This window comes from Notolepis coatsorum (genome assembly GCF_963971535.1).
Source record: "Notolepis coatsorum genome assembly, chromosome: 17".
Classification (NCBI taxonomy): Eukaryota; Metazoa; Chordata; class Actinopteri; order Aulopiformes; family Paralepididae; genus Notolepis; species Notolepis coatsorum.
This window is the reverse complement of record NC_140181.1, coordinates 61,488,268-61,513,164: the sequence shown is the minus strand read 5'-3', so window position 1 is coordinate 61,513,164 and position 24,897 is coordinate 61,488,268. Positions and strand designations below refer to the sequence as shown.

Here is a 24,897-nt window from a genome sequence, read left to right as displayed (position 1 = left end):
TGTGAGCCAGCAATGCTGGTCGGATCTGTAGCTTCCTGCTCTGTTGTGTGTGTGTCTGTGTGAGCGCAGTAGCAACGCCCACAAGGCACTGAAAGCGAGTCTTCTCTTGGTAACGTCACATGCAACAGGGTACCGTAGTATTCGGTGCAACGCGCCAGTCAATTTAACTACATTCATATTTTACACAAACGTTTCTATGCGCGACAGATTTCAGATGTGCGCAGGAGCGTTTTGCCATGTGCACGCTCGCGCACGGGCGCACGTTAGAGGGAACATTGGTTGTAGCCAATGAGTGTGGCTTTCCAATGATACCCCACATGGGGATGTATGAATCTAAAACCTAAAAGAAAATTATGAGCGAAAACAAGTTGAGAAAAACAGCCGAATTAATTGAAGTCTATGAGAAAACTCAGTTTTTCTTTTGTACACAGTTTACCAAAATCACTCCTAATCACTAATTTCTGAATGGATCTTTATGAAATTTGGACATGTACTACTACATAAGGCTTCAGGCTATGGGTCCGTATGGATTTGTAAGCCATACCACCTTCTGGGGAAATACTACCTCTGGAGTACTAACTACTACAGAAAAACTTAAGTAACAAGTTTTTCTACAACTCAAGTTCAGACCTATGTTACTCTATTACGTTAGCACTAAAAGTGAATATTTTCTCTGGAATCAGAAACTTCAGAATGTCATCTTTCAAAAGAGATCAGGCTCATGCATGTGCTATAAGTATAAAGTATGTTGTTTTGGTTAGCAAAGTATGCAGTCCTCAAAAACGAAAACTAAAATGGCCAGGAGACTCAATACAGGTTAAGAGGTATACTCCCCAACATAGATTGTAGTGTTTTGTTTTTGTTTGTTTGTTTGTTTGTTCTTCACCTCCGGCACCTCCAGTACTCCAGAGTAGATCCTCCATTTCAGTGTCTATTCTCTTCCACTGCCAAACAAAGAGGAGTGATTCCGTCGTCTCGTGAATGGTCTCGCCTTAACTCTGCTTAACTGCTTAAGTCTGACTGAAGTGGTGGCGATGGGGATGGAGTTCTCTCCCCCAGACCCTTTGGGAGCTCTCCCACGACACAAACACACTTGCTTGATGTCTGAGAGGGGGAAAAAATGCCTTTTTTCTACAAACACAAGCAGGTTTTTTTTATTTAATTTTTTATTTCAGATGGTTTAGCAGCTCTGCTAGAGTGGTGCCTGGGGACCCTTGGATTGAACAGAGTCCTATCAGTTCTGCTAGAGTGGAGTCTTGGGAGCAGGGGATACAGTCCTATCGGTTTTGCCTGTTTTTATTTTCTGAGTCAGAGCAATCTTTGTATCTAGGACGTCCATATTCTGATTACATTTTGATGGTTTGACGGTTACATCTTAACTATGCGTAAAATAAATATATATATTAGGGCTGTCAGTTTATCGCGTTAATTAGATTAATTAATTACACAGCAAATTATCGCGTTATGAAAATTAACTCAAAATTAATTACAAAAAAAAGTTTTTTTTTTTTTTTTTTTTTTTTTTAAATAATATTTTTTTTGTATCTCATTCATTCCATAAGAATGTAGAATACACATTTACAGATTTTTTTTAATATGGTCCATTTGCATGTTCTTGGTATCTGATTCTAGGGACATCTATGAATCTCAGGGAATGTATTCCCAGTGTCAGAAATACTGTGGGCTAGATCCACAAAGAATGGATTGCACAGTGCAAGTTGCACCCTTACTTAATTCATTATGAATTGAAAATGGGGGACCCTGATGTAAACAAGACGAAAGTCTTTCTCTGATCTGCATCCCCTTAACAATTGTGTGTATTGAGCCGTACTGTATTGTACCCATTCTGCAATCTGTTAATAACATTTTCATTCAATCACTCAATCTGCGCTGTGATTGATTGAATGAAAATTTTATTTTGAGTAAATTGTAATGAACCAAATGAGAATATCAATATTTTTTTTGTTATCTTTGACTGTGAATAACACCATGCTCAAATTGACCAGACCTGAAAAATCTAAGCAAATTAATAGATGGAAGATGATTAAACAGAAGGTTTTGTAGATACAGTACTGAATTCTGCCATCCGGACACATGCAATTTGAAATATGATTATAGAATATAGAATATCAGGCATAAAATAGTTATGCGATTAAAATGCGATTAATTAGATTAATTAATTACAAATCCTGTAATTAATTAGATTAATTTTTTTAATCGCCTGACAGCACTAATATATATATATACTGTATATAGTTTGTCAAACTAAGTCTGAGTAATTATGCATCTCAAAATAGCGTCATTACCATACCATAATCCAGGATTTTACCTAGAACATAGAGCCACAAGCTACAGGCCAGGACTCAAGATGAGATGTTAAATACTGTGATTAACCAAGGAGGGAAACAGCTCCAGTGACCCGAGACTTACATAATGGCTTTATCCAACACAATATATCACAGTGTGCTTGATGAGTGCAGGGGGCTCTTATAATGGGAAGCTCTGTAGGGCATTTCCATTAAGTTCTATTGTACACAAGGCTATGCTGAATCTGAATGCTTTGACACGTGGCCAGCTTCAGGCCGGGATGTTATTCGTCGTTGAAATAACTTCCAGTGCTTCTGAGCGTGCACTTTGAGCGTGCACTTTAAGCGTGCACTTTGAGCGTGCACTTTGGTCCTTTTGGAATACCAGATGGATGTATTTATTTTTTCAGGATAATTCAATTCAGAGTTTCCCCATATGTAGTCTTAAAGGGATAGTTTAGAACTTTGGAACCTTTTTGGCCCAATTTCCTATGTGCATAATCCATGCTGTGCCTCATACTGGATATTCACAGCTATGGCTAGTTTGTCACAAGACAATGCAAAGTCAATGGGGCCAAGCTCCTGCCTGTACAAACTGACTGATGATAACTGAAACCTACTCCACAATGCACACAATGTAGATTTCAGTTATTTTCTGTTAGCTTGTACAGACAGGAACTTGGCCCCATCTACATTTATTTGTGACATCTGAATTTCCCCAAAGGGATTAATAAAGGAACACACTGTTGTGCTGAGAAACGACTCTGCCAATCGACAACACAATTTGTACATGGGGCATTTTGAACTATCCCTTTAGAAGTAGAAGTAGAAAGCGTTATTGTCATTGCACAATACAGTACAACGAGATTGGTTTGTGCAGCACCTAAAATAACGATACCTACATACCCACTCTACCACACAACACATCTATGATGTACCCATAGACACACTACCATACATACATGTGTTGTACCCATACTCACTGACACACCACACACTCATACCCTCTGCTACATATGCACTTATTCACAGGAACATTAAAAAGGTTTAAAAAAAAAAAGCATTGCAAAATCATCACAGTAGATGATCGGCGGGGTCACGGCGGGGAGAAGATTTGGAGGAAACACTTGTGTTACAAGAAATGGGATGTGCTTGTTCTTTTTTTTTTTAAACTTTGACCAGTCAGCTGGTTCTTTTCGCGTTTATCGCTTTTTCTGGTCAAGTATGACCGACAGAAACAGGTTGAATGGGGGTATAGATGGGGGGAAAGACACTCTGAGAAAGTACGGCTTGTCTGGGAGTCGAACTCGCTACCCCAGATCCGTGACGCGCACGGTTGTCCCCGACGTCGAAATAGCGTTCGAGGTACGCGGTGAGCTACTGGAGCTCCCCGGGATGTGCTTGTTCTTACTTGAAAAAGACCAGAAGGGTCGGTCGAAAACGTTGTATCTACTGCTATTATTGTGTCAATTAAAACACCTTGGAGCATCAAGTGAGTTGCGAGCCCCGCTTTGTTTTATGTATTACTGTTTTTACAGTTTGGCTCAGCACCAAGAAACGGATGATGTGCGTTATTTATTTATTCTGAATGTGCTTGTTCACTCACGTGCCATTTTGAAGTGATGCCTGGGGGAGCTCAATACGTCTCAACAGCCTATGCCAGAGATCTTTGAAAAACAATACAGACTATATTAATTAATGTTGTGTTTCTTTTTCAAATGTAGCCAATAGTAAAGACCCTAACCCTATCAAAACAGCAGTCAACGTGTATATTTTCAGCACTACGTTTTTTTTTTTTTTTTTATCTACTTTTTCTCCCATTTTCTATTTTTCTCCCATCCCAATTTCGTATCGTCCAATTCTACCCTCCCCTGTCTCGAATGCTGTTAGGCCATGCCTCCCACAAGCCGGCTGCAATGTGGACTAAGCCTTACATCACGTGTCCCCTCCGGTACTTGAGGAAGCAGCAGTCGCATCTTTTCACCTGCACAGCGCGATCTCTCAGCGGCGGGGGTCTGCGTTTTGGAGAGCACGCCGCCCCTGTCGCTTCCTGATTCTGCTGCGCAGGCGCACCAACCGACCTGTAGGAGTCGCTGTCCACAACATCCGATCCCCACCCATCTGCTTCCCACCCCCTAATACTGCCAATTATATTAGTATGAACGACCAGCCAAGCTGATAGCAATGCGGAGAGCTGGGCTCGAACCCAGCGTCTCCTGCATTGGTGGTGAGCGCCTTGCCCACTGCACCACCTAGCCGCCCCTAGCACTACGTTTGTTTAGCGATACATTTCTTTCCAAAAATACGAATTTATCTATCTTTTATCGTAAAACTGCGAGGAAATTACTAAATCCAGATTTAACACTGACATTGGAAAGAGGAGCTTTTTCCCTATCCATATATGTATGATTTGGCCATAATAAGGTCACTTATAGTTCATAATTCAATTTTGAAAATTCAAATGGATTATAATTATTACTGTATCTACAAATCCTGTTTAACACTTTGATTGCCATGGTTAAATTCATAATTTACCATCCCTAGCCAGCTCTATTTGTCTATGGAGAAGTTCCCCTTCTTTGCAGGGCTATAACTTTTTAAATTCTATTGCTAAATTGACATTATTATGGCCCATTCAATGTCCTATATCCATTGTTCAGGGTGTAGCAACGTTATACTTTTTCATTCACATATTCATACTAAAATATGGTCTAAAGTATAAGTATGTTTTTATCGTTTTCTGCAGCTTTCTCCAGAACTTGATTTATAGCCCCAAATGCATTATATTGATGATCAAATACAGTTTGGTAGCGATCGGTGCCAGATGAAAAATTTCAACTGGAGGTACTTCTAGAAGTTACTACGTATCATCTGATATTGACCGGATGGGCGGGGGGTCGTTTATAATTCCGTGGGCAACGTTATATCATTCGTCTAGTGTGGGTCATATGGTCATCAGAGCAGTTTATATGGAACACGTTAGAAAATAACGCTGGATCTTACCGTATCTTCCTCGCGCCGTTGGACGATCAGCTTGGAGTAGACAGTTTTCGATTATGGGATGTTGATATAGATGAACCATTTCCAGGTTGTATAATACTATATACGTCCAAATAACGTTGTTTATTGAGTTAGGGCGAGCGATTGATTATCCAGTGTGTTGAGATGGAGTCCGGCTAACGATTGCGAGTGCCCGGACGAAATATGGATGAGCACTTCCTGTTTGGCGCGTCACTTCCTGTTGGCCGATCTGCCGATCGGCCACCAGATGGCGCTCTTGAACCGTTAGACAGTTGAGTGGAGCTCACCAGTACATCTCATGTCTCCGGAGGAGAAATATGATTTCGATCACAGATTTTTGAAATATTGATATCAAAGACGAGTTACGGCGTCTTCGGCAGAATGAGCATGGCGAGCAAAGACGAGTTACGGCGTTCCCGGCGATTAAAGTGTTAATCATCTTCCCTTTATTCATTTGCTTAGATTTGTTGTACACTTGATCTCAAGAAGGTGGTGAATGAGCTCAGTGAATGAAATCAGAAGAACCTCAATGTTAGCATGGTGTTATTCACCGGCAAAGATGCAAAAAAAATATCATGATTTATATTCTCCTTTGTTTCATCACAATTTACTCAAGCCTAGTAACAGACACAATATTGCTGACACTGGGAATACATTCCCAGAGGTCCCTAGATGTTCCTAGATACCAGGAACATGCAAATTGACCTTGTAGAAGTGAAACAATCTTCCATTTACTTGGGCATGTACCTTTAGGCAACATTTCAGAAAATAGGGCTACAGCTTACCGCACATCATATCAAACGTTATAATGATTTCATAGGTAACATGTGTAACTGGCCTATGAAACTCCTCATAACTTTTGATACGACGTGTGGTTTCCAACCATTTTCCCAATAGAACACGAAAAAACACATCTTATCTGTGAGCTTCCTCTTTTGGAAAAGGACATGTATCATGGTTTTTGGCGGCTATAACACTTGCCCCATTGGATTGTATTGGCGCCTGGTGAGAGGATGCTGTTTCTCAATACTAAAGCGGCCAGTGAAATTATGGCCTGTCACTAGTCAACATCATGCCAGACACATGTTTATATAGAGCCTGGGTTAAAAATTAAAAGTGAACTTGTCCTTTCAATTTAACTTGACACCTTAAGTACAACCTGTGGGAAACAACACTGTTGGTGCCACTGACCGAATGTCTCCTCCTCCAGGTCTGCAGCACATTGAACAGGATGCAAGGGTTTCCACGGGCAACGACGGCAACCTGTACTTCTCCAACGCCTTAGAGAAGGACAGTCGTCAGGACTACTGCTGCTTCGCTGCTTTCTCCAAGATACGCACCATCGTCCAGAAAACAGCCATGTCCGTGGTGGTCAAGAGCTGTAGGTTCACAATATAGTCCTTGTGGTCTTGTGTAAAAGATACGCCATTAATAGAATATTGGGTTACATTTGTAACCATGTACATTTTGAGTCATATTATGTTCTTGAAGAGTTTGACTTGGAGATAGAAAATACCTATTTATGTTTAGTTTTTTTTGCCTTTTCATGCTTTCCCCCCATCCCACAATTTAGTTGTTTTTGCCAATTCCCTCCTGGTTGTTGCGCTGCCTTACTGTCAGTCTGGGGAGGGTGAAGACTATGACATGCCTCCTCCGATACATGTGGAGTCGCCAGCCGCTTCTTTTCTTTTTTTTATCCACCTTTTCTCCTTATTTTTCAATTTTTCTCCCATCCCAATTTCGTATCGCCAATTCTCCCCTTCAATTCTCCCCTCCCCTGTCTTGAACGTTGCTAGACTATGCCTCCCACTGGTCGGCTGTAGTGACTCACGCTGCCCTCGATACTTCCTGTCTCTGCTGTACAGGCGTCACCCAACCGACCTGTAGGAGTCGCTGTCCACAACGTCCAATCCCCACCCATCGACTTTGAGATAGTATCACGACTGGCCCAAGCCGCAGGCAATGCCGACTCAGGGAGTCTCTTGCATTGGTGACGAGCGCAATCTCCGCTATGCCACCCAGCCGCCTCAGCCGCTTCTTTTCACCTGACAGCGAGGAGTTTCACTGGGAGAGCAGCACCCAGCCTCCCTAAGCTTAAGTTTTTAATTGTGGTTCAGACCTAACCATCTAACAATGCTTGAATATAAACCTTATTTGGATGTAAGGTCTCACATAAACATTTGATGGCCTTATAAATTCAGAGCCCCATTCAATGACTATGGAGTAGCCCCAGATTTTACATCCCAGTTACATCACAGATTGGAGGGTTCTTTCTAGCTCTGATTTTTAGGAGACAGTGGTGCGTGTTCACAACTGTACTGAGTGACTGAACTGTCCTGGGGCACAGGAAGAACATACTGACTGAACTGTCCTGGGACACAGGAAGAACATACTGACTGAACTGTCCTGGGGCACAGGAAGAACATATGACTGAACTGTCCTGGGGCACAGGAAGAACATATGACTGAACTGTCCTGGGGCACAGGAAGAACATACTGACTGAACTATCCTGGGGCACAGGAAGAACATACTCACTGAACTGTCCTGGGGCACAGGAAGAACATACTGACTGAACTGTCCTGGGGCACAGGAAGAACATACTGACTGAACTGTCCTGGGGCACAGGAAGAACATACTGACTGAACTGTCCTGGGACACAAGAAGAACATACTCACTGAACTGTCCTGGGGCACAGGAAGAACATACTGACTGAACTGTCCTGGGACACAGGAAGAACATACTGACTGAACTGTCCTGGGGCACAGGAAGAACATATGACTGAACTGTCCTGGGGCACAGGAAGAACATATGACTGAACTGTCCTGGGGCACAGGAAGAACATACTGACTGAACTGTCCTGGGACACAGGAAGAACATACTGACTGAACTGTCCTGGGGCACAGGAAGAACATATGACTGAACTGTCCTGGGGCACAGGAAGAACATATGACTGAACTGTCCTGGGGCACAGGAAGAACATATGACTGAACTGTCCTGGGGCACAGGAAGAACATACTGACTGAACTGTCCTGGGGCACAGGAAGAACATACTCACTGAACTGTCCTGGGGCACAGGAAGAACATACTGACTGAACTGTCCTGGGGCACAGGAAGAACATATGACTGAACTGTCCTGGGGCACAGGAAGAACATACTGACTGAACTGTCCTGGGACACAGGAAGAACATACTGACTGAACTGTCCTGGGGCACAGGAAGAACATATGACTGAACTGTCCTGGGGCACAGGAAGAACATATGACTGAACTGTCCTGGGGCACAGGAAGAACATACTGACTGAACTGTCCTGGGGCACAGGAAGAACATACTCACTGAACTGTCCTGGGGCACAGGAAGAACATACTGACTGAACTGTCCTGGGGCACAGGAAGAACATATGACTGAACTGTCCTGGGGCACAGGAAGAACATACTGACTGAACTGTCCTGGGACACAGGAAGAACATACTCACTGAACTGTCCTGGGGCACAGGAAGAACATACTGACTGAACTGTCCTGGGGCACAGGAAGAACATACTGACTGAACTGTCCTGGGACACAGGAAGAACATACTCACTGAACTGTCCTGGGGCACAGGAAGAACATACTGATTGAACTGTCCTGGGACACAGGAAGAACATACTGACTGAACTGTCCTGGGGCACAGGAAGAACATATGACTGAACTGTCCTGGGGCACAGGAAGAACATATGACTGAACTGTCCTGGGGCACAGGAAGAACATACTGACTGAACTGTCCTGGGGCACAGGAAGAACATACTCACTGAACTGTCCTGGGGCACAGGAAGAACATACTGACTGAGCTTTCCTGGCGTTTCAGGGGGCTGAAGCAGCCCTTTAAAAGATGTTTATAATATATATATATAATTAAGGTTGTGTTGGTAGACAATATCAATCTAGCCTTTCAAATGGCATGTTTGGGCCATTCGTTCCATTCTAAAAATAAAGACTGTAGGATAGTTTGCCTGTCTGTTGAACATCCTGCGAAAATAATACATTCCAGGGACTTTGAAGGACGTGTTCAGTCGTGTTCACATTCAAGCACAGTTTCTGCTACAGTATGATGCTGTTTTGAAGCCTACGTGTCAATCAACGTAAACGCTTGTAAAGTTCTTCTCCACAGTTAGTCTACAGTTCACTCTCCTGACTGTACAGATTGTTATTTTTGCGGGGGCTTGTGTGACACAACTAATTCTGCAAACCTATCATGGTCACTATTTCCCAGCTTGCCACCCTGTCATCCAGGAAATACTATAATGATAACGTGAGATGCTAATGTTACCCTTGTATTATAAGTTGATAGTGATACATCTAGTGATCTATGCACAGAAACAATATTTTCCAGTGAATTATAACAAGACTGTGTAAGCTAAGAAGTGTTGTGTTTTGGGTTATTTTCTTTTTTGGTGAACCGTTTAGTTAACCGGATTGCGGTAAAATTTCAGTAGTGTATTGAACGTTTTTGGTGGTAAAACCATACCAAGCTAATTGTTATTCAATATCCAACATAAGTGTGGAGGAGATGTTTGAGGTTTACTTCATTATCTGATTTTATTTTGTTTGTGTTTCAGTGAAGCCTGACAGTGAGCTGAATGCCAGTGGCAGCAGTGGTGAGTGAGATTTAAAACAATATTTCCCATAATGGACTTCCATTACAAACTGTGGTCTGATGGCTTGTTGTATTTTCGTTTTATTATATATTCTTCCTGTCATTAATTGTTTTCTATATACCAGAAATCGTATGGCATGGGTGGGTGCCTGCTTCGGTGTCTATGTAGGCCTGCTTGTGTGTGTTTGTTTGTTTGAGAGGGGGGGTGGGGGGGGGGGTGGGGGGGATTTTATATTTTATCTTGATATAATGTAATTTTGCTTCCTGGTGAATGCCACATACAAGCCCCTAGAGGGTTTTAGGCAATTCTCCTACACATCCCTTGTGGATTATATTGTATTATATATGTAATTGTTTTTATATGTGTAAATAAATAAACAAACAAACAAACATGTTTGATTGATTGATTGATTGATTGAAGACTTTATTAACATATTGAAGAATGGGTACAATACAGTACAGTTAACAGACAAATACAATAGTCTATAAGATGCATTATAGATAGACCATGAACCCCTGTGTGTTGAGATGAGCGTTGATTAATGAATAAATGGCAGTGACTATAAACCTGTTTACTCTGACCTCCCCAGACATTGGGAGCCCAGTGAGAAAACCCAGCCTTTTGCTGCCCCCTGGTGTTCAGACTATAACAGTGCTGGTGAAGGGTGACGACTTGAAGCTGGAATGCATACCAGAAGGATTGTATGTAATGCCATCCATGTACATCAAATTTTGCTATCGTAACACATTACTCCAGGCATACAAGCAGTTTAAAGATATTCGTCATTAAGTATAAAGCAGTATAGATGTGGTTATTAACATACATAACAGGTGATAATGCCCTATATTAGTGTTTCTTTGAATTATTCAGGATTCAAAGCAGCAGGTCTGTTTCTGGTGGGTCTTCACATCAGTAGATTTGAATGGATCTGGGTCTCAGTGTCCCAGGATTAAAATGACTCAATGTGGGTTTAAGAATTCCTGCCCTAGTATATCAATAATAAATAAAATACTACTACTACCACTACCACTACTACTACTACTACTACTACTACTACTACTACTACTACTACTACTACTACTACTACTACTACTACTACTACTACTACTACAGTAATACTATTACTACTACCACCACTACTACTACTACTACTACTACTACTACTACTACTACTACTACTACTACTACTGTAACTGAGGGGTACAATTCCCTGACTGTATTACTAGATATGATACTTACTACCACTACCTTTGTACTTAATATTCGGCCACCCAGTACACGGCATAAATATATTATCATGAACACTCTCACGTAGATGAAACGGATCCAACACAAATGTACGAATTAGAAACAGGTCTTTATTGCCTACACAGCGATGGTGTGTAGACTAAACACTTAATCACTTAATTACATTTATGAATTGAAATAGTATGCACTTTTATGGCAAGGAGTATTCGTCGGTATATCAATAGATAATGTCCAATCTCTGAAGGCGCAGGTGGTAAATATACGACCTGGAATAGTTAAGGAATAACAGCAATGATACTTTAATGATTATAGGCTGGATACACTAGAGGGGGTTAATCCGGTCGATTGTAAGCCGACAGGAGTAGGAGGGGGGGGGGGGTAGAATCCAGCTGCCTCGTCCGGCCAAGGGTATCCCAGGAGAACCCACTGTAGTGCCGTTCAATGCGCCGGCGATCCTTGGACCACAGATGAAAGCAGGTGGACTCTTTGTGGGCCGGCTCTCTCCGGTCCACGGGGGAGAGATGTGGAGAGACCTCGTCTTGCAGAGCGTCTCCTCACCTTGCGACCTCTCCAGGGGGGGGGGTTCCAACACACGGCAGTGTCGGGGGTCTTTATCCATAGAATAATCAAAGTATCCAAAGCATAATCCGTGCCTGGGAAGGCGGGCTGTCGTCGGTAGAATAATCCGGTATACAGGTCCACTCGCTCGTCGGCTCTGGGGCTCCTCGGGTGCAGCTTCACATAGGGTCAACCACCCTGGGTAAGCAGCCAGCTCTCTGCCCGAAACGATGGGGTACTGACCACGGTAGTATTCTCACCGCACGAAGCACTATATATTAACAGACTATTATTAGCTTAATAGACTACGTCCAACTCGACGATATAGTGCCAAATATGACTATTCAAATATTAATATACACGATGTCTCAATACCGATGGTAGGCGAACTTGGCCTTACTCCCACACGTGGCATCGCGGGGAGGCTTTACGTCTGTGACTCTATTGGAGGGTAAGAAACTGGACTGAAAAGAAAGTCCTACTTTAGTAGCGCAGTATATATACGCACTATGAACAAATAGTCCCATTAGTGGTGCGGTAGCCAAATTCCTACGCGGAACTAGGACTTGTTCGTACATGTCGAGCGGTACGTTTGAACTGGGTCTGAGGGGTATGGCAGCCTGGCACCAAGGTCTCGACCAATAGTAGAATGGAGACTATTATGGGATGTTCAGTAGGCTAGAATGGATATTCAATGCATATTGTACAAGGAATATACAAGGGATATCAGGGAATATTAGAGAATATACAAATACAATTAAATATATATATATAAATAAATATATATATTCGGTTTAATCTGGCCCTTCACAACAGCCACCCCCTGAATAGGTCCCGGACCTAATCAGTTAAACGGAGACAGATTAATCGCGTTGTCTATTTACACATAAGGGTTTGCTGTAGGGGTCAGTCAACTTCACAAAGTCATAGGGTTGTAGGGTCATGGTCATCATCGATTGTGTCTGGGAGTCGAGGCAGTTCTATGAGCCTTGCCACAGGACGGGTGTAAGTGCGACCCTGGACGAGCACTTCAGCTGCTCGGACCTTGCCGTCGGCACCGGTGATCACTTTGCTTACGCGGCCGGCCGGCCACATAGCTCTGGGCAGTGATTGATCAATAATCATGACGACTGTTCCTTCTGTCAAATTGTCTCTCTCCTTTACCCACTTCTGGCGGGTCTGTAGAGACGGTAGGTAGTGCAGTAGGAAACTGTTCCAAAACTTGTCGGCTAATACTTGGCTGTACCTCCACATTCGTCGGCCGTTCGCTTCTTCAGGCCGGTACATTGTCTGGGGTAATGTGGGATCTAGCCGCCCCATCAGGAGTGTGTTGGGGGTAACTGGGTCGATATCCGCCACATCACTGGAGACATATCCGAGGGGCTTCGAGTTAAGTACTCCCTCAATCTCCGTGAGGACTGTCATTAGGACTTCTTCCGCCACAGTCTGGGCCCCAAGTACTGCGTACAGGGCTGTCTTTATGGAGCGCACTTCTCGTTCCCAAGTGCCACCGAAGTGGGGTGCGTTTGGGGGGTTGAATTGGAAATCAACCTGTGCTGGAGCGAGGTGGGTCTTAAGTTCTGGGCCCATAGCTTGGAAGCTCTCTCTCAGCTCTCTTTCGCCGCCTTTAAAGTTTGTCCCATGATCGGACAATAGGGTAGACGGTCTTCCTTTCCGTGATGTGAATCTACGGAAGGCCATAAGGAATGAGTCTGTGCTCATGGTCGGGAGAAGCTCGATGTGTATCGCTCTGGTGGTCATGCATTTGAATACAATACCCCACCGCTTCTCGGTTCCTCTTCCTTTCTTTATGTGCAGCGGGCCAAAGCAGTCCATACCCGTTGAGTGGAATGGCTTGTCACCGATTCGGAGGCGACATGGAGGAAGGTCAGCCATCCTTGGTATGCTGGGCTGCGCGCGCCACTTGCGGCAGTCTAGACATGTTCGTTGGAAGCGTCGTACCGCCTCTCTTCCTTGTAGGATCCAGTAACGACGTCTGATTTCCGCGAAGACTCTTTCTGCTCCTGCGTGATGTACATCCTCATCGTATTTCTTTATAATCAGCTCTGTGACCTTGTGTCGGCTGTTCAATACGATCGGGTATTTAATGTCATCCGGTAGATTGGGGGCTCTGCGTAGGCGACCACCCACTCTGATGAGGGTATGAGCGTCGCTCTCGGGGGCCAGATGAATTAATCTGCTGTCGGATGGGACGGGCTTTCCTCCCTGTAGACAGGCCAATTCATCGGGGAACGAGTCTCTCTGGGCTCGCTGCAGTAGAAGCAATTCTGCTTCCTCGTAGTTAGCTGCTGACATATCAGCGGGGGACTTGCACTCCGGGTGGTACCGCAGGAATGTTCTTTGTTGTGCACTCTCTATGGACGTGCAATCGTTTATGTTAGGGTCGGTGGAGGCTACGGTGCTCAATCCACAGAACACAGACTTCTTAATTTCCACCTCCTCTGGACTTGCTGCCCTCGGGATAGGCATGGGCCACTGTCCTTCCGGGAGTCTTAGGAATGCGGGGCCGTCACTGTAGACATTGCGACGGGTGAGGTCATCCAGGGGCATCCCCCGGGTGATGACGTCAGCTGGGTTCTGTTTTGTATCAACGTAGCGCCACTCTGTTTCTCCGGTTAACTCTTCGGTTAAGTCTTGAATCTCGGTGACTCTGACTCCCACGAAGACTTTGTACTTGCATGAGTCCGATTTGATCCAGGCGAGTACCGTCGTGGAATCTGACCACAGGATTGTTCTAGACACCGGTATGGTGAGCTCACGTTGGATGAGCGTGGCTAGGTGCGCTCCGGCTAGGGCTGCGCAGAGCTCTAGACGTGGGATAGATTGTTGCTTGCGTGGGGCTATTCTCGAGCGGGCGAGGACAAATGCTGTGTAGATCTCTCCCCCTTGGTCTTGGGCCCGCAAGTAGGCTACTGATCCGTATGCGACCTCTGAGGCGTCACTGAAGACGTGTAAGTCCATTTTACATGTCTCTGGCCTCACCGTGGGTGGGAAGTAGCTTCGGCGCATATTAACGCCTGGGAGTGAGTGGAGCTCCATCTCCCACTCTCTCCAGGTGGATGCAAGGTGTGTGGGAATGGGGTCGTCCCAGCCCTGGTCCTTGTCCCACAATGCTCGTACAATCATTTTTGCCCTGGTGGTGTACGGTAGAATACATCCTAGCGGGTCATATTGTCGGGCGAGTGTTGTGTACACACTCCGTCTGGTGGTCGGCGCCGCCGCCGGCCTTCCCTGCTCCGTAGTCAGGGGCTTGTGTCTGTAGTGAAGCGAATCTGTTTTGAATCGCCACACCAATCCCAGGGTCATCTCCTGGGCTTCTCCCGGGATTGTAGCCATCCAGGTCTCGCTGCTGGCTGCCTTGTCCTCGGAGGAGAGGCTGCGCAGTACTTGCGGATCGCTGCTGGCCCACTGCCTGAGATCAAAGCCGCCTTTGATCAATGAGGCGCGGAGTTTAATCAGGAGAGCCTCGGCTTCTTCCTGGGTTGAAAGGCTTTGTAGACAGTTGTCTACGTAGAAGCTGTTCTTTACGCTGTGTCGGACCTCTTCGTCCGCTGCTGGGTCCTCTGCTACATGTTTCTGTAGTGCAAATGTCGCACAGCAGGGGCTGCACGTCGTTCCGAAGGGGAGGACTTCCCATTGGTAGATGGCTGGGTGCTCATCTCCTGGCTTCTCTCTCCATAGGAACCGTAACAGGGGCTTGTCCGCCTCTACTAATCTCACCTGCAGGAACATTCCTTTAATGTCCCCGCTGATGGCCACCTTTTCCTGGCGGAAGCGGAGTAGAACGCCGAGTAGGGAGGGGCCGAGTGTGGGACCGGGCAGTAACTCTTTATTCAGATTTTGGGATCCGATCTGGTAGCTGCAGTTAAATACTATGCGGTCTTTACCGTTGTGATGGACCTTGTGGTGGGGCACGTACCACGATTCAGTGGTCTGGTCAGCCTCTTTAATGTCCATCTTTGTGACGTGTCCCGCTGTGATGAGCTTCTCAATCTCAGCGCGGTATACACTCTCTTGGACGGGGTTCTTGGCTAAGCGCCGCTCCGTGTTCAGCAGGTACCGTTCTATGGCGTCTGTCTTGGCGTGGAAAGTAGGCATTCCTTCTCGCCGCAGGAGTGGCGTGGCGTATCTCAACACGCCGTTGACCGGGACTCTCTTGGTCCCTGTCTCGAGGAGGTGAATTGCGTAAATGTCATCTTTAGAGCGAATGTCTTTCTTTCCATTCTTAAAGGGCATTTGTTCCAAGCTCCATAGCCGCTCTACGTGTTGCAGGAGTGCGGTTTCTCCCTCTGTGACTCGGGAGTGGAGACATCTAGTGGCTGTACTTCGGTTGAGAGATTTGGCGAGCGGGCCTTGGAGAGTCCATCCCAAACGGGTCTCGACTGCTGCAGGACAGCCTCGGGGTCCGGTATGAACCCGGTCTATCGGGACAATGAGGTCTGCATGGTCGGAGCCTATCAACAGGGTCGGCATAGCATTGTCTATGAGCGGGATCGGTAACTTGCGCAGATGTGCATATTTCTCCATCAGCTTGGCGACGGGGTATGTGTACCGCGACAGTCCTATTTCTTGGCTGGTGAAAGCGTCTGCAATCTGGTACCGTCGCTCAGGCTGGCCGCTTGCTGCGATAGAGAATGAGACATTCTCGCCCTTTATCGTCTTCAAATCTCGTCTTATTGTCCGAATTGTCATTTGGGTTTCGCTTCCCCGCAGCCCTAGCTGGGCCGCAGCGGAGGCGAGCAGCAGGGTCTTCTCTGACCCGTCATCGAGGACGGCGTAAGTGTCCAGGACTTTATTCTGGTAGCTTAGTGTCACACGCACTACTTTTAGGAGTACTCGGGCTCCACTGCTGCTGGCGGGATCGATGTACATGACGCTCGCTTTGCGGCTGGATGGTGCAGGTGAAGGGCGCCGTCTGTTACTGTCGTGAAGTATGTCCAGATGGGCTCCATCGCACTTGGTGCACCTTTTCTTTAAGCGGCATTCGGCTGCCATGTGTGAGCGCGCACAGCGAAAACAGCGCTTGTTGGACTTTATCCATTGACCTGCTTCCTCCGCGTTCAGCTTGGGGAAGGAGTCACATTGCGCTAGCCAGTGTTCTTTCTCACAGTAGGGGCACACTATCTTCCACTTCTCCGTTCTGGAGGGGGTACTGTGGCTCCTGCTGCTCGGTACTGACTCCGATTGGTGCATCACAGTCACCGATCTTCTTCCATCATTTAGTCGTCTGGTTCCTTCTCTGGAGCCAGGGGTGCTCCGTCCGAATGTATCTAGCCGTAGGCTGCTGACTTCTCTCGCCAGGAAGTCTGCTAGATCGAGGAGGTTCGGTTCGGGGCCATTCGGGTCTCTGTGGTCCCTCTGCCGCCTAAAGCACTCCTGACGAGCGGGCGGCAGCTTCTCCAGGATCCTTTCCACATTTGAGTTGGCGTAAAGTTCATACTTCCCCTTCTCTCTTTGCGCTCCCAACATCCCTACCAGGGACTGCACTCTGATGGACAGGTCGTCCAGTGCTCGATTGTCTATTGCTGGGGGTAAGCGGTCGATGTGTCGGATCTCCTGGATCACGTAATCCCATATGCGCCCATACCTCTGGTCCAATGCTACCAGCGCTGCTGTGTATGGGGTGGTGGAAGTCGCGTAGGCGAGCGCTATATTATGTGCGCGGGGCACCTTTAAGTGCTGCAGTAGGATGGCGTATTTGTGGCGTTCATCCAATACATCCACCAACATGGTCTCCAGACACATGCGGAGTTCTGTATACTGGGCCCGGTTCTCTTGGGTGAAGTCGGGTACCATAGGCGTGCCAATGTATGACGCTGACTGTGGATACATCGGCGAGCGTTGGGGGGGAGGCCTCCTAGGCGAGTCTCCTCCCGCTCCTTGGTATGGGCTGGTACCGGCAGTGTACCATGGCCCGCTTGTCCAGGTGCTGTTCCTCGGTGCGGGTCGTGCGTCGTGCTCACCCGTGTATAGAGTCGGGGGTCTGTAGCGCAGCTCCGCGGGAGTATAGCCTGGGCTGTACCGGACCTCCTGGTCCGGTAGAGTACTGTGCTGTCTTCGGGCGCGGTTCTCCTCCTCTTCCTCTTCGTCTTCAGTTAGGTCATCCAGTGCTTGTAGTCTCTGGTTTAGCCTCTCCACAGGATATGCTGCTCCTTCCCGGTTGCTAGGTCTCGCTTGGACCGGTGGGGGGAGGTGGTCTGTGGGGGGTATAGACCTCGTCTGTTGGTCAAGTTCAGGGTTGTTTACTCGGCTAGGGGATGCCGCCCTGGAGGTGTGTCTAGACGAGTTCCTGGAGCCTCTGGCGGAGGGAGAGGGTGTTGTCCGTCTGATCAGCTGTTCTATTAGTTGCGCTTGCTGTCTGTCGCGCTCTGCGTCCCGTAGAGCACCAGCAGCTGCTCGCTGGCTGTCTGCTCGGTCTCGGGCCACATTCTCTTCCATCTGAATGCGTCTTATTTCCAGGCGTATGTGCTCTTCTTCGCTCCGTTGCTGTATCTGCAATCGATCGCGTTCACCCTGGAGTCTATCGCGTTCAGTAGAGGCTTTCAGGCTGACGAGGAATGCCTGCTGTAGGGTCCTCTCTGCCTCGCTGGGAGAAGGCGGTTGTATAGGGGAGCCTTCCCTCGGGGTACTCCTTGCGGAGCCTTGGAGCTCTATCTCCACGGTGCTCTCCCCGTCTTCTTCCGTGCCGAGTTCTCTCTCGGTAGCGTTGTATTCCTCCCGGGACTCATCGGGGACTACTTCTTCAGTACTGGCGGGGTGTGAAGTCATGTCTGGTTCCCACTGGTCCCCACCGTGAACTTGGTCAGTTACATTAGAGCCCGTAGGGGCCTCTATGGTCGGGGTAGTCTGGGCGTTGGGGTTAGACATACTTTTACTTTCTAGTTTTACCGCGTTTACTGTTAGTAGAAGACTAGGTTGTTGACTGACAGCGTAAGCCTCTAAGTACTGAGGGAGCCGTCGTTCGCGCTGCGGGCGTTGATTAGGAGGATCGTTTCGTGGAGTGTTCATCATAGGCCATTTCAATATTAATAACACTATATTAATATTACACTAATTACCCTCCGGCTCGAAGGACCAATTGTAACTGAGGGGTACAATTCCCTGACTGTATTACTAGATATGATACTTACTACCACTACCTTTGTACTTAATATTCGGCCACCCAGTACACGGCATAAATATATTATCATGAACACTCTCACGTAGATGAAACGGATCCAACACAAATGTACGAATTAGAAACAGGTCTTTATTGCCTACACAGCGATGGTGTGTAGACTAAACACTTAATCACTTAATTACATTTATGAATTGAAATAGTATGCACTTTTATGGCAAGGAGTATTCGTCGGTATATCAATAGATAATGTCCAATCTCTGAAGGCGCAGGTGGTAAATATACGACCTGGAATAGTTAAGGAATAACAGCAATGATACTTTAATGATTATAGGCTGGATACACTAGAGGGGGTTAATCCGGTCGATTGTAAGCCGACAGGAGTAGGAGGGGGGGGGGGGTAGAATCCAGCTGCCTCGTCCGGCCAAGGGTATCCCAGGAGAACCCACTGTAGTGCCGTTCAATGCGCCGGCGATCCTTGGACCACAGATGAAAGCAGGTGGACTCTTTGTGGGCCGGCTCTCTCCGGTCCACGGGGGAGAGATGTGGAGAGACCTCGTCTTGCAGAGCGTCTCCTCACCTTGCGACCTCTCCAGGGGGGGGGGTTCCAACACACGGTAGTGTCGGGGGTCTTTATCCATAGAATAATCAAAGTATCCAAAGCATAATCCGTGCCTGGGAAGGCGGGCTGTCGTCGGTAGAATAATCCGGTATACAGGTCCACTCGCTCGTCGGCTCTGGGGCTCCTCGGGTGCAGCTTCACATAGGGTCAACCACCCTGGGTAAGCAGCCAGCTCTCTGCCCGAAACGATGGGGTACTGACCACGGTAGTATTCTCACCGCACGAAGCACTATATATTAACAGACTATTATTAGCTTAATAGACTACGTCCAACTCGACGATATAGTGCCAAATATGACTATTCAAATATTAATATACACGATGTCTCAATACCGATGGTAGGCGAACTTGGCCTTACTCCCACACGTGGCATCGCGGGGAGGCTTTACGTCTGTGACTCTATTGGAGGGTAAGAAACTGGACTGAAAAGAAAGTCCTACTTTAGTAGCGCAGTATATATACGCACTATGAACAAATAGTCCCATTAGTGGTGCGGTAGCCAAATTCCTACGCGGAACTAGGACTTGTTCGTACATGTCGAGCGGTACGTTTGAACTGGGTCTGAGGGGTATGGCAGCCTGGCACCAAGGTCTCGACCAATAGTAGAATGGAGACTATTATGGGATGTTCAGTAGGCTAGAATGGATATTCAATGCATATTGTACAAGGAATATACAAGGGATATCAGGGAATATTAGAGAATATACAAATACAATTAAATATATATATATAAATAAATATATATATTCGGTTTAATCTGGCCCTTCACAACAACTACTACTACTACTACTACTACTACTACTACTACTACTACTACTACTACTACTACTACTACTACTACTAACAATTATTATAATAATAATAATATATTTGAAAGTGCCTTTCTCAGACTCAATGCAACTGTACTGTATATAAAATTCAAAAGTCTAGATGAAAAATAAGATTAGAAGAGCTAAGGCAACTGGACCTGCTGTAAACTTGAAGAGATTGAGTGTAATAAATAAATAAATGTGTTAATGGTATGAAGGGGAAAGAGCATTCCACAGTTTGGGTGCAGCAGCAGAAATAAAACAACTTTATAATAACTATGACATTAAAATCCATAATAGTTGGATGCCTTTGATCTGTAGATGAAAAATACACTATTTGCACGTTTATTAACCCGTCGTACATTTGAATGTAGATCTGTTTTATTCTAGTATTTCCGAACTTTCATAGCCACAAAATGCAGCAAATACAATTAAAACTCATATTTCCCTGTAGTCAAGTGTTAGTTCTTGTCAATCAACTAGAAAATTAAAACACAGCCACATAATTTTGGAGGTGGGACTATTTATTTCTTTATTTCAACAACTGGACCTTTAAGTAAATTGTTACCCTGTTCTCTGTCCCATCGTCAGAACTGCAGCCGAAACCTCCATTCAGTATAATTCCTCATCATTAGGTGTCGACAGTAATAGCTAACGTTGTTTCACTATGTCACATAGTCCGACTCCTAAGGTTGAGTGGATGAAAATGGGAGAGAGGCTTCCGGATCGGATGGAAATCAGGAACTACGGAAAGCTGCTGGCGATATCTAAGGTGGATGAGCAGGCGGCTGGGAAGTACATGTGTAAAGCCTGGAACCACGTGGGAGAAGTCGTCCACTACTTTGACGTCATAGTGGAAGGTAGGCTAGGGTTTGCATGAAAAATGTGTTCAATTTTGAAGTCTGTCAAATTCAAGAGGATGTAATCAGAGTATGACTGGACCACATACCACTTTAGCATAATATTTTGAGGTCAGTGGTATTGAGGATTGGATAGCACTGGAATACGCAAAAGTCATATGTGTACTTTTCTTTTGATACTTAACATTAAATATCAAATACTTACTCTACATTTACTTAAGTAGACTTTTTAAGGAGGACTTTTACTTTTTTTGTTCTTTTATATCTGGGTATTTCTACTTTATCATGTTGGACTGCATGGTCATGTGACACAGAATCAAAATTAAACTCATTTCCAGTGAACAGTCTCAAATATTTTTCAGAAATCATTTGAGAAATCTGACTTATTTTGTATCATGAATATACAAAACAAAAATGTTTATCATGATTCACAATATAAAAAGATAATACATAAATAAATAAATATGAATTGCCCAGCCCTAGAATAGATATGTACAGTATTAGGTTCAAATCTTTAAACAAAGTATTTAACCCTTTCACTGCCACACTACCAAAGGGTTAACCCTTTCACTGCGACAATACAGAAGGTTAACCCTTTCACTGCCACACGACAAAGGGTTAACACTTTCACAACCAGTGAAAGGGTAACCTTCTGTAGTGTGGTAGTGAAAGGTTAACCTTCTGTAGTGTGGTAGTGAAAGGGTTAAACGAAACAGGAATCCCAGTGGCTTTAACACGGTTCCTCTCGTCCTGTCCCAGAACCCCCCAAATGGCTGACGGGACCTCCTCAGAGCCAGCTGGCTGTGAAAGGCTCAGATGTCCACATCAAATGTTCCGTCACAGGCAAACCACGTCCAGAGATCCTCTGGAGGAGGAACGGACTGATTTTAGACGGTGAGTAAGATGTTGAACCGTTCACCCAGAACCCTTTGTTCTATTTAGCTATTGTTAGTTGGTTTCACGGCAACAATAGTTTTCTAAAAGAAGTTGTCTATTTTCTTTTGAATGGCAGATAATGAGGAGTGGATAAAGGGGAACTACACCCCAATTTAAGAATTCATGTTATTCCTATGGCAAACTAGAGTGCTGAAACTCTTTTTGTGATGCAATCAAGTATAAAGTGCGAAACTGCTCCATTGACAAGGAATAGAGGCCTTTCACTGAATGTTTATGCCCATTTGTCCTCCATGTTGGAAGAAACAACTGCCGATGTGTGAAAAACAACGGTCGCTATGTGTTGATAAATGAGAAATATATCAACTAAAATGTATAGATGTTAGGTGCTTTCTTTTGAAAGTAGTTACCAACAGTTACAGGCAGCCATGTTGGAAGAAAGAGAACGACAAACATTCCACGCGAGGCCTCTATTGTGAAAGACAAGGAAAGATGACACTGAGAGTACCTAAAGGAGTGTATGCCTACATTTTACCAGGAAAATCAGTCTCCCATTATACTATGCACAGGTCCAGACTTTATACCTGATGACGTCACAGGTTTTAGTTCTCTAAAATTCATTAATCTAATTAATTTAAACAACTTTCCCAAAACTGTCAAGGAATATAGATACAGATGCAGCTCTCAGCTCTCTGCTCTGCTCTGCTCTGCTACTGCGGTAATCATGCACCATTAACCTGGCAGTGCTGTTAACGAGGCGTTAACGATACTGCGCCCTTGCAGTAGAGGTTCGATTTTTAAGAGCTGGATCTGTAGGAGTTGGTGCCAGTTGGTTTCCAGGCAGACTGCAGCTGCTATGATTGGGTGGCTCTACATGACTTCTGTGCCTCTACAATCTATCCACTTGCAATCTATCCATGCAGTATGCACACGCACAATAAACAGTCATGCATGGACACCATGTAACCAAGAGCATGTGCACAGACATATACTCACACACACACACACACACACACACACACACACATACACACACACACACACACACACACACACACACACACACACACACACACACACACACACACACACACACACACACACACACACACGCTCACAAGATGCACGCACACACATGTGCCAATGTCCCGGTTCTTTTGACTACATGACTCAACATGAATGAACATGAAATGTCTTCCCTCAGACCTCCAGCGGGTATTTGACGACACCGTGGTTCTCCGTGGCGCCGGCCCCGCAGACAGTGCCGTGTACCAGTGTGAGGCCTCCAACAAGCATGGAAGCCTGCTGGCTAATGCCAACATCATGGTTCTAAGTGAGTGCCGAGAGAGAGAGAGAGAGAGAGAGAGAGAGAGAGAGAGAGAGAGAGAGAGAGAGAGAGAGAGAGAGAGAGAGAGAGAGAGAGAGAGAGAGAGAGAGAGAGAGAGAGAGAGAGAGAGTGTGGAAGACAGTGTGTGTGTGTGTGTGTGTGTGTGCATCTACCGTACATGTTTATACGTGTGTGCATGTGTGTATTTGTGTGTGTGTATGAGTGTATGTAAGTGCTAGTGCGCACGCACACACACACACACGCAAACAAACAAACAAACAAACAAACAAACAAACAAACAAACAAACAAACAAACAAACGTGTATATATATGCAGGAAGTAGAATAGACTAAGAAGCCCTTTGATGTACTGAGCAGGTTTCACTGCTGAGCCCCAAGCTCTCCCTTTAGCTTGCATTGCCTTCCATCCCTGCCTGTTGGTGCGTTGCTGTCCAGCAGATGTTCCTGGACCCACTTCAAGCTGACACTTTGTGCATAACTCATGAAAGTGTTTGTACTGTAGATTTCAAAACACCACCTGGTTTATAACCGTTCATATCCCTGCAGTCCTATTAAATTGCTCTTCATTATGACAGAGTGTTCTGGAATTAGCTGCTTTTGGGAGTTTTTTTGCTTTGCTTGATTGCTTGATTTGCTTGAAAATGTCTCTGCTTAAATACTGTTCCGAGGTTAGCAGATACCATACACTGTAAAAAATGTATGTTTTTTCACAGGAAATTCACCGTATTATTTTACAGATTACTTTTGTTTTTCTACTTTAAGTGTAAATGCCATAAGAAATACAGTAAATTACCTTTTATCAGAATATTAACCATTAAATAAAGGTTGTAATCTGTAAATGTATTTACTGTAATTTGACAGTAAGTATTTGGCAACCATTGATGCCAGACATTTACTGTTTTCTTGCAGCTTTTTTTTCTTACAGTGTAGATCAGAAACCATGTTTGTCAAATGTAATAGATATTTGATTAGATTCACGTTTATTGTCATTGCACAAGTACAGAATACAACTAAATGTAGTTTGCATCTAGCCAGTGTGCAAAGCAGCAGTAAATGTTTTTTTTGTTTTTTTTTAAGGTTCAACAACAACATTATATACATACAAACATACATACAATACATGACTACATATAACCACACAATACCTAAAATAAATTTAAAGTACAGTAAACAAAAAGAGAAAAAGAAGAATTATATTAATAATAAAAAGAAAATTGCATCGTTCTTATACAGGTTGTCACTTGCCATACAGAAATTGCCTATCTAATAAATCACCGTCCTATGCCTAAACATCCTCAGGTGGGAATTTAGATTAAAATAATTTAAAAAATGGCTGCCAAACTTTGAAAAAAATCTGGGTAGAGCCCCTGGTGGAGTATTTAAGTCTCAAGTTTTAGGTGTGCCATCACATCTTCGACCCAGCGTCGATGTGATGGAGGAATGGCTGACTTCCAGTTAAGCAAA

General features: G+C 45.1%; 1 protein-coding gene across 5 annotated transcripts in view; it reads left to right on the top strand.

The window, feature by feature from the left end:
- Positions 1-24,897, top strand: part of LOC311243566 (neural cell adhesion molecule L1-like protein) — a 222,594-nt gene that overhangs the window by 120,117 nt on the left and 77,580 nt on the right. For all 5 annotated transcript variants that reach the window (XM_084332833.1, XM_084332831.1, XM_084332829.1 and 2 more), the window contains exons 6-11: positions 6,538-6,708; positions 9,919-9,957; positions 10,547-10,658; positions 21,011-21,192; positions 21,952-22,086; positions 23,291-23,419. In XM_084332833.1, the coding sequence (XP_084188959.1) occupies positions 6,538-6,708; positions 9,919-9,957; positions 10,547-10,658; positions 21,011-21,192; positions 21,952-22,086; positions 23,291-23,419 (768 nt within the window). The remainder of the gene's footprint in view (positions 1-6,537; positions 6,709-9,918; positions 9,958-10,546; positions 10,659-21,010; positions 21,193-21,951; positions 22,087-23,290; positions 23,420-24,897) is intronic.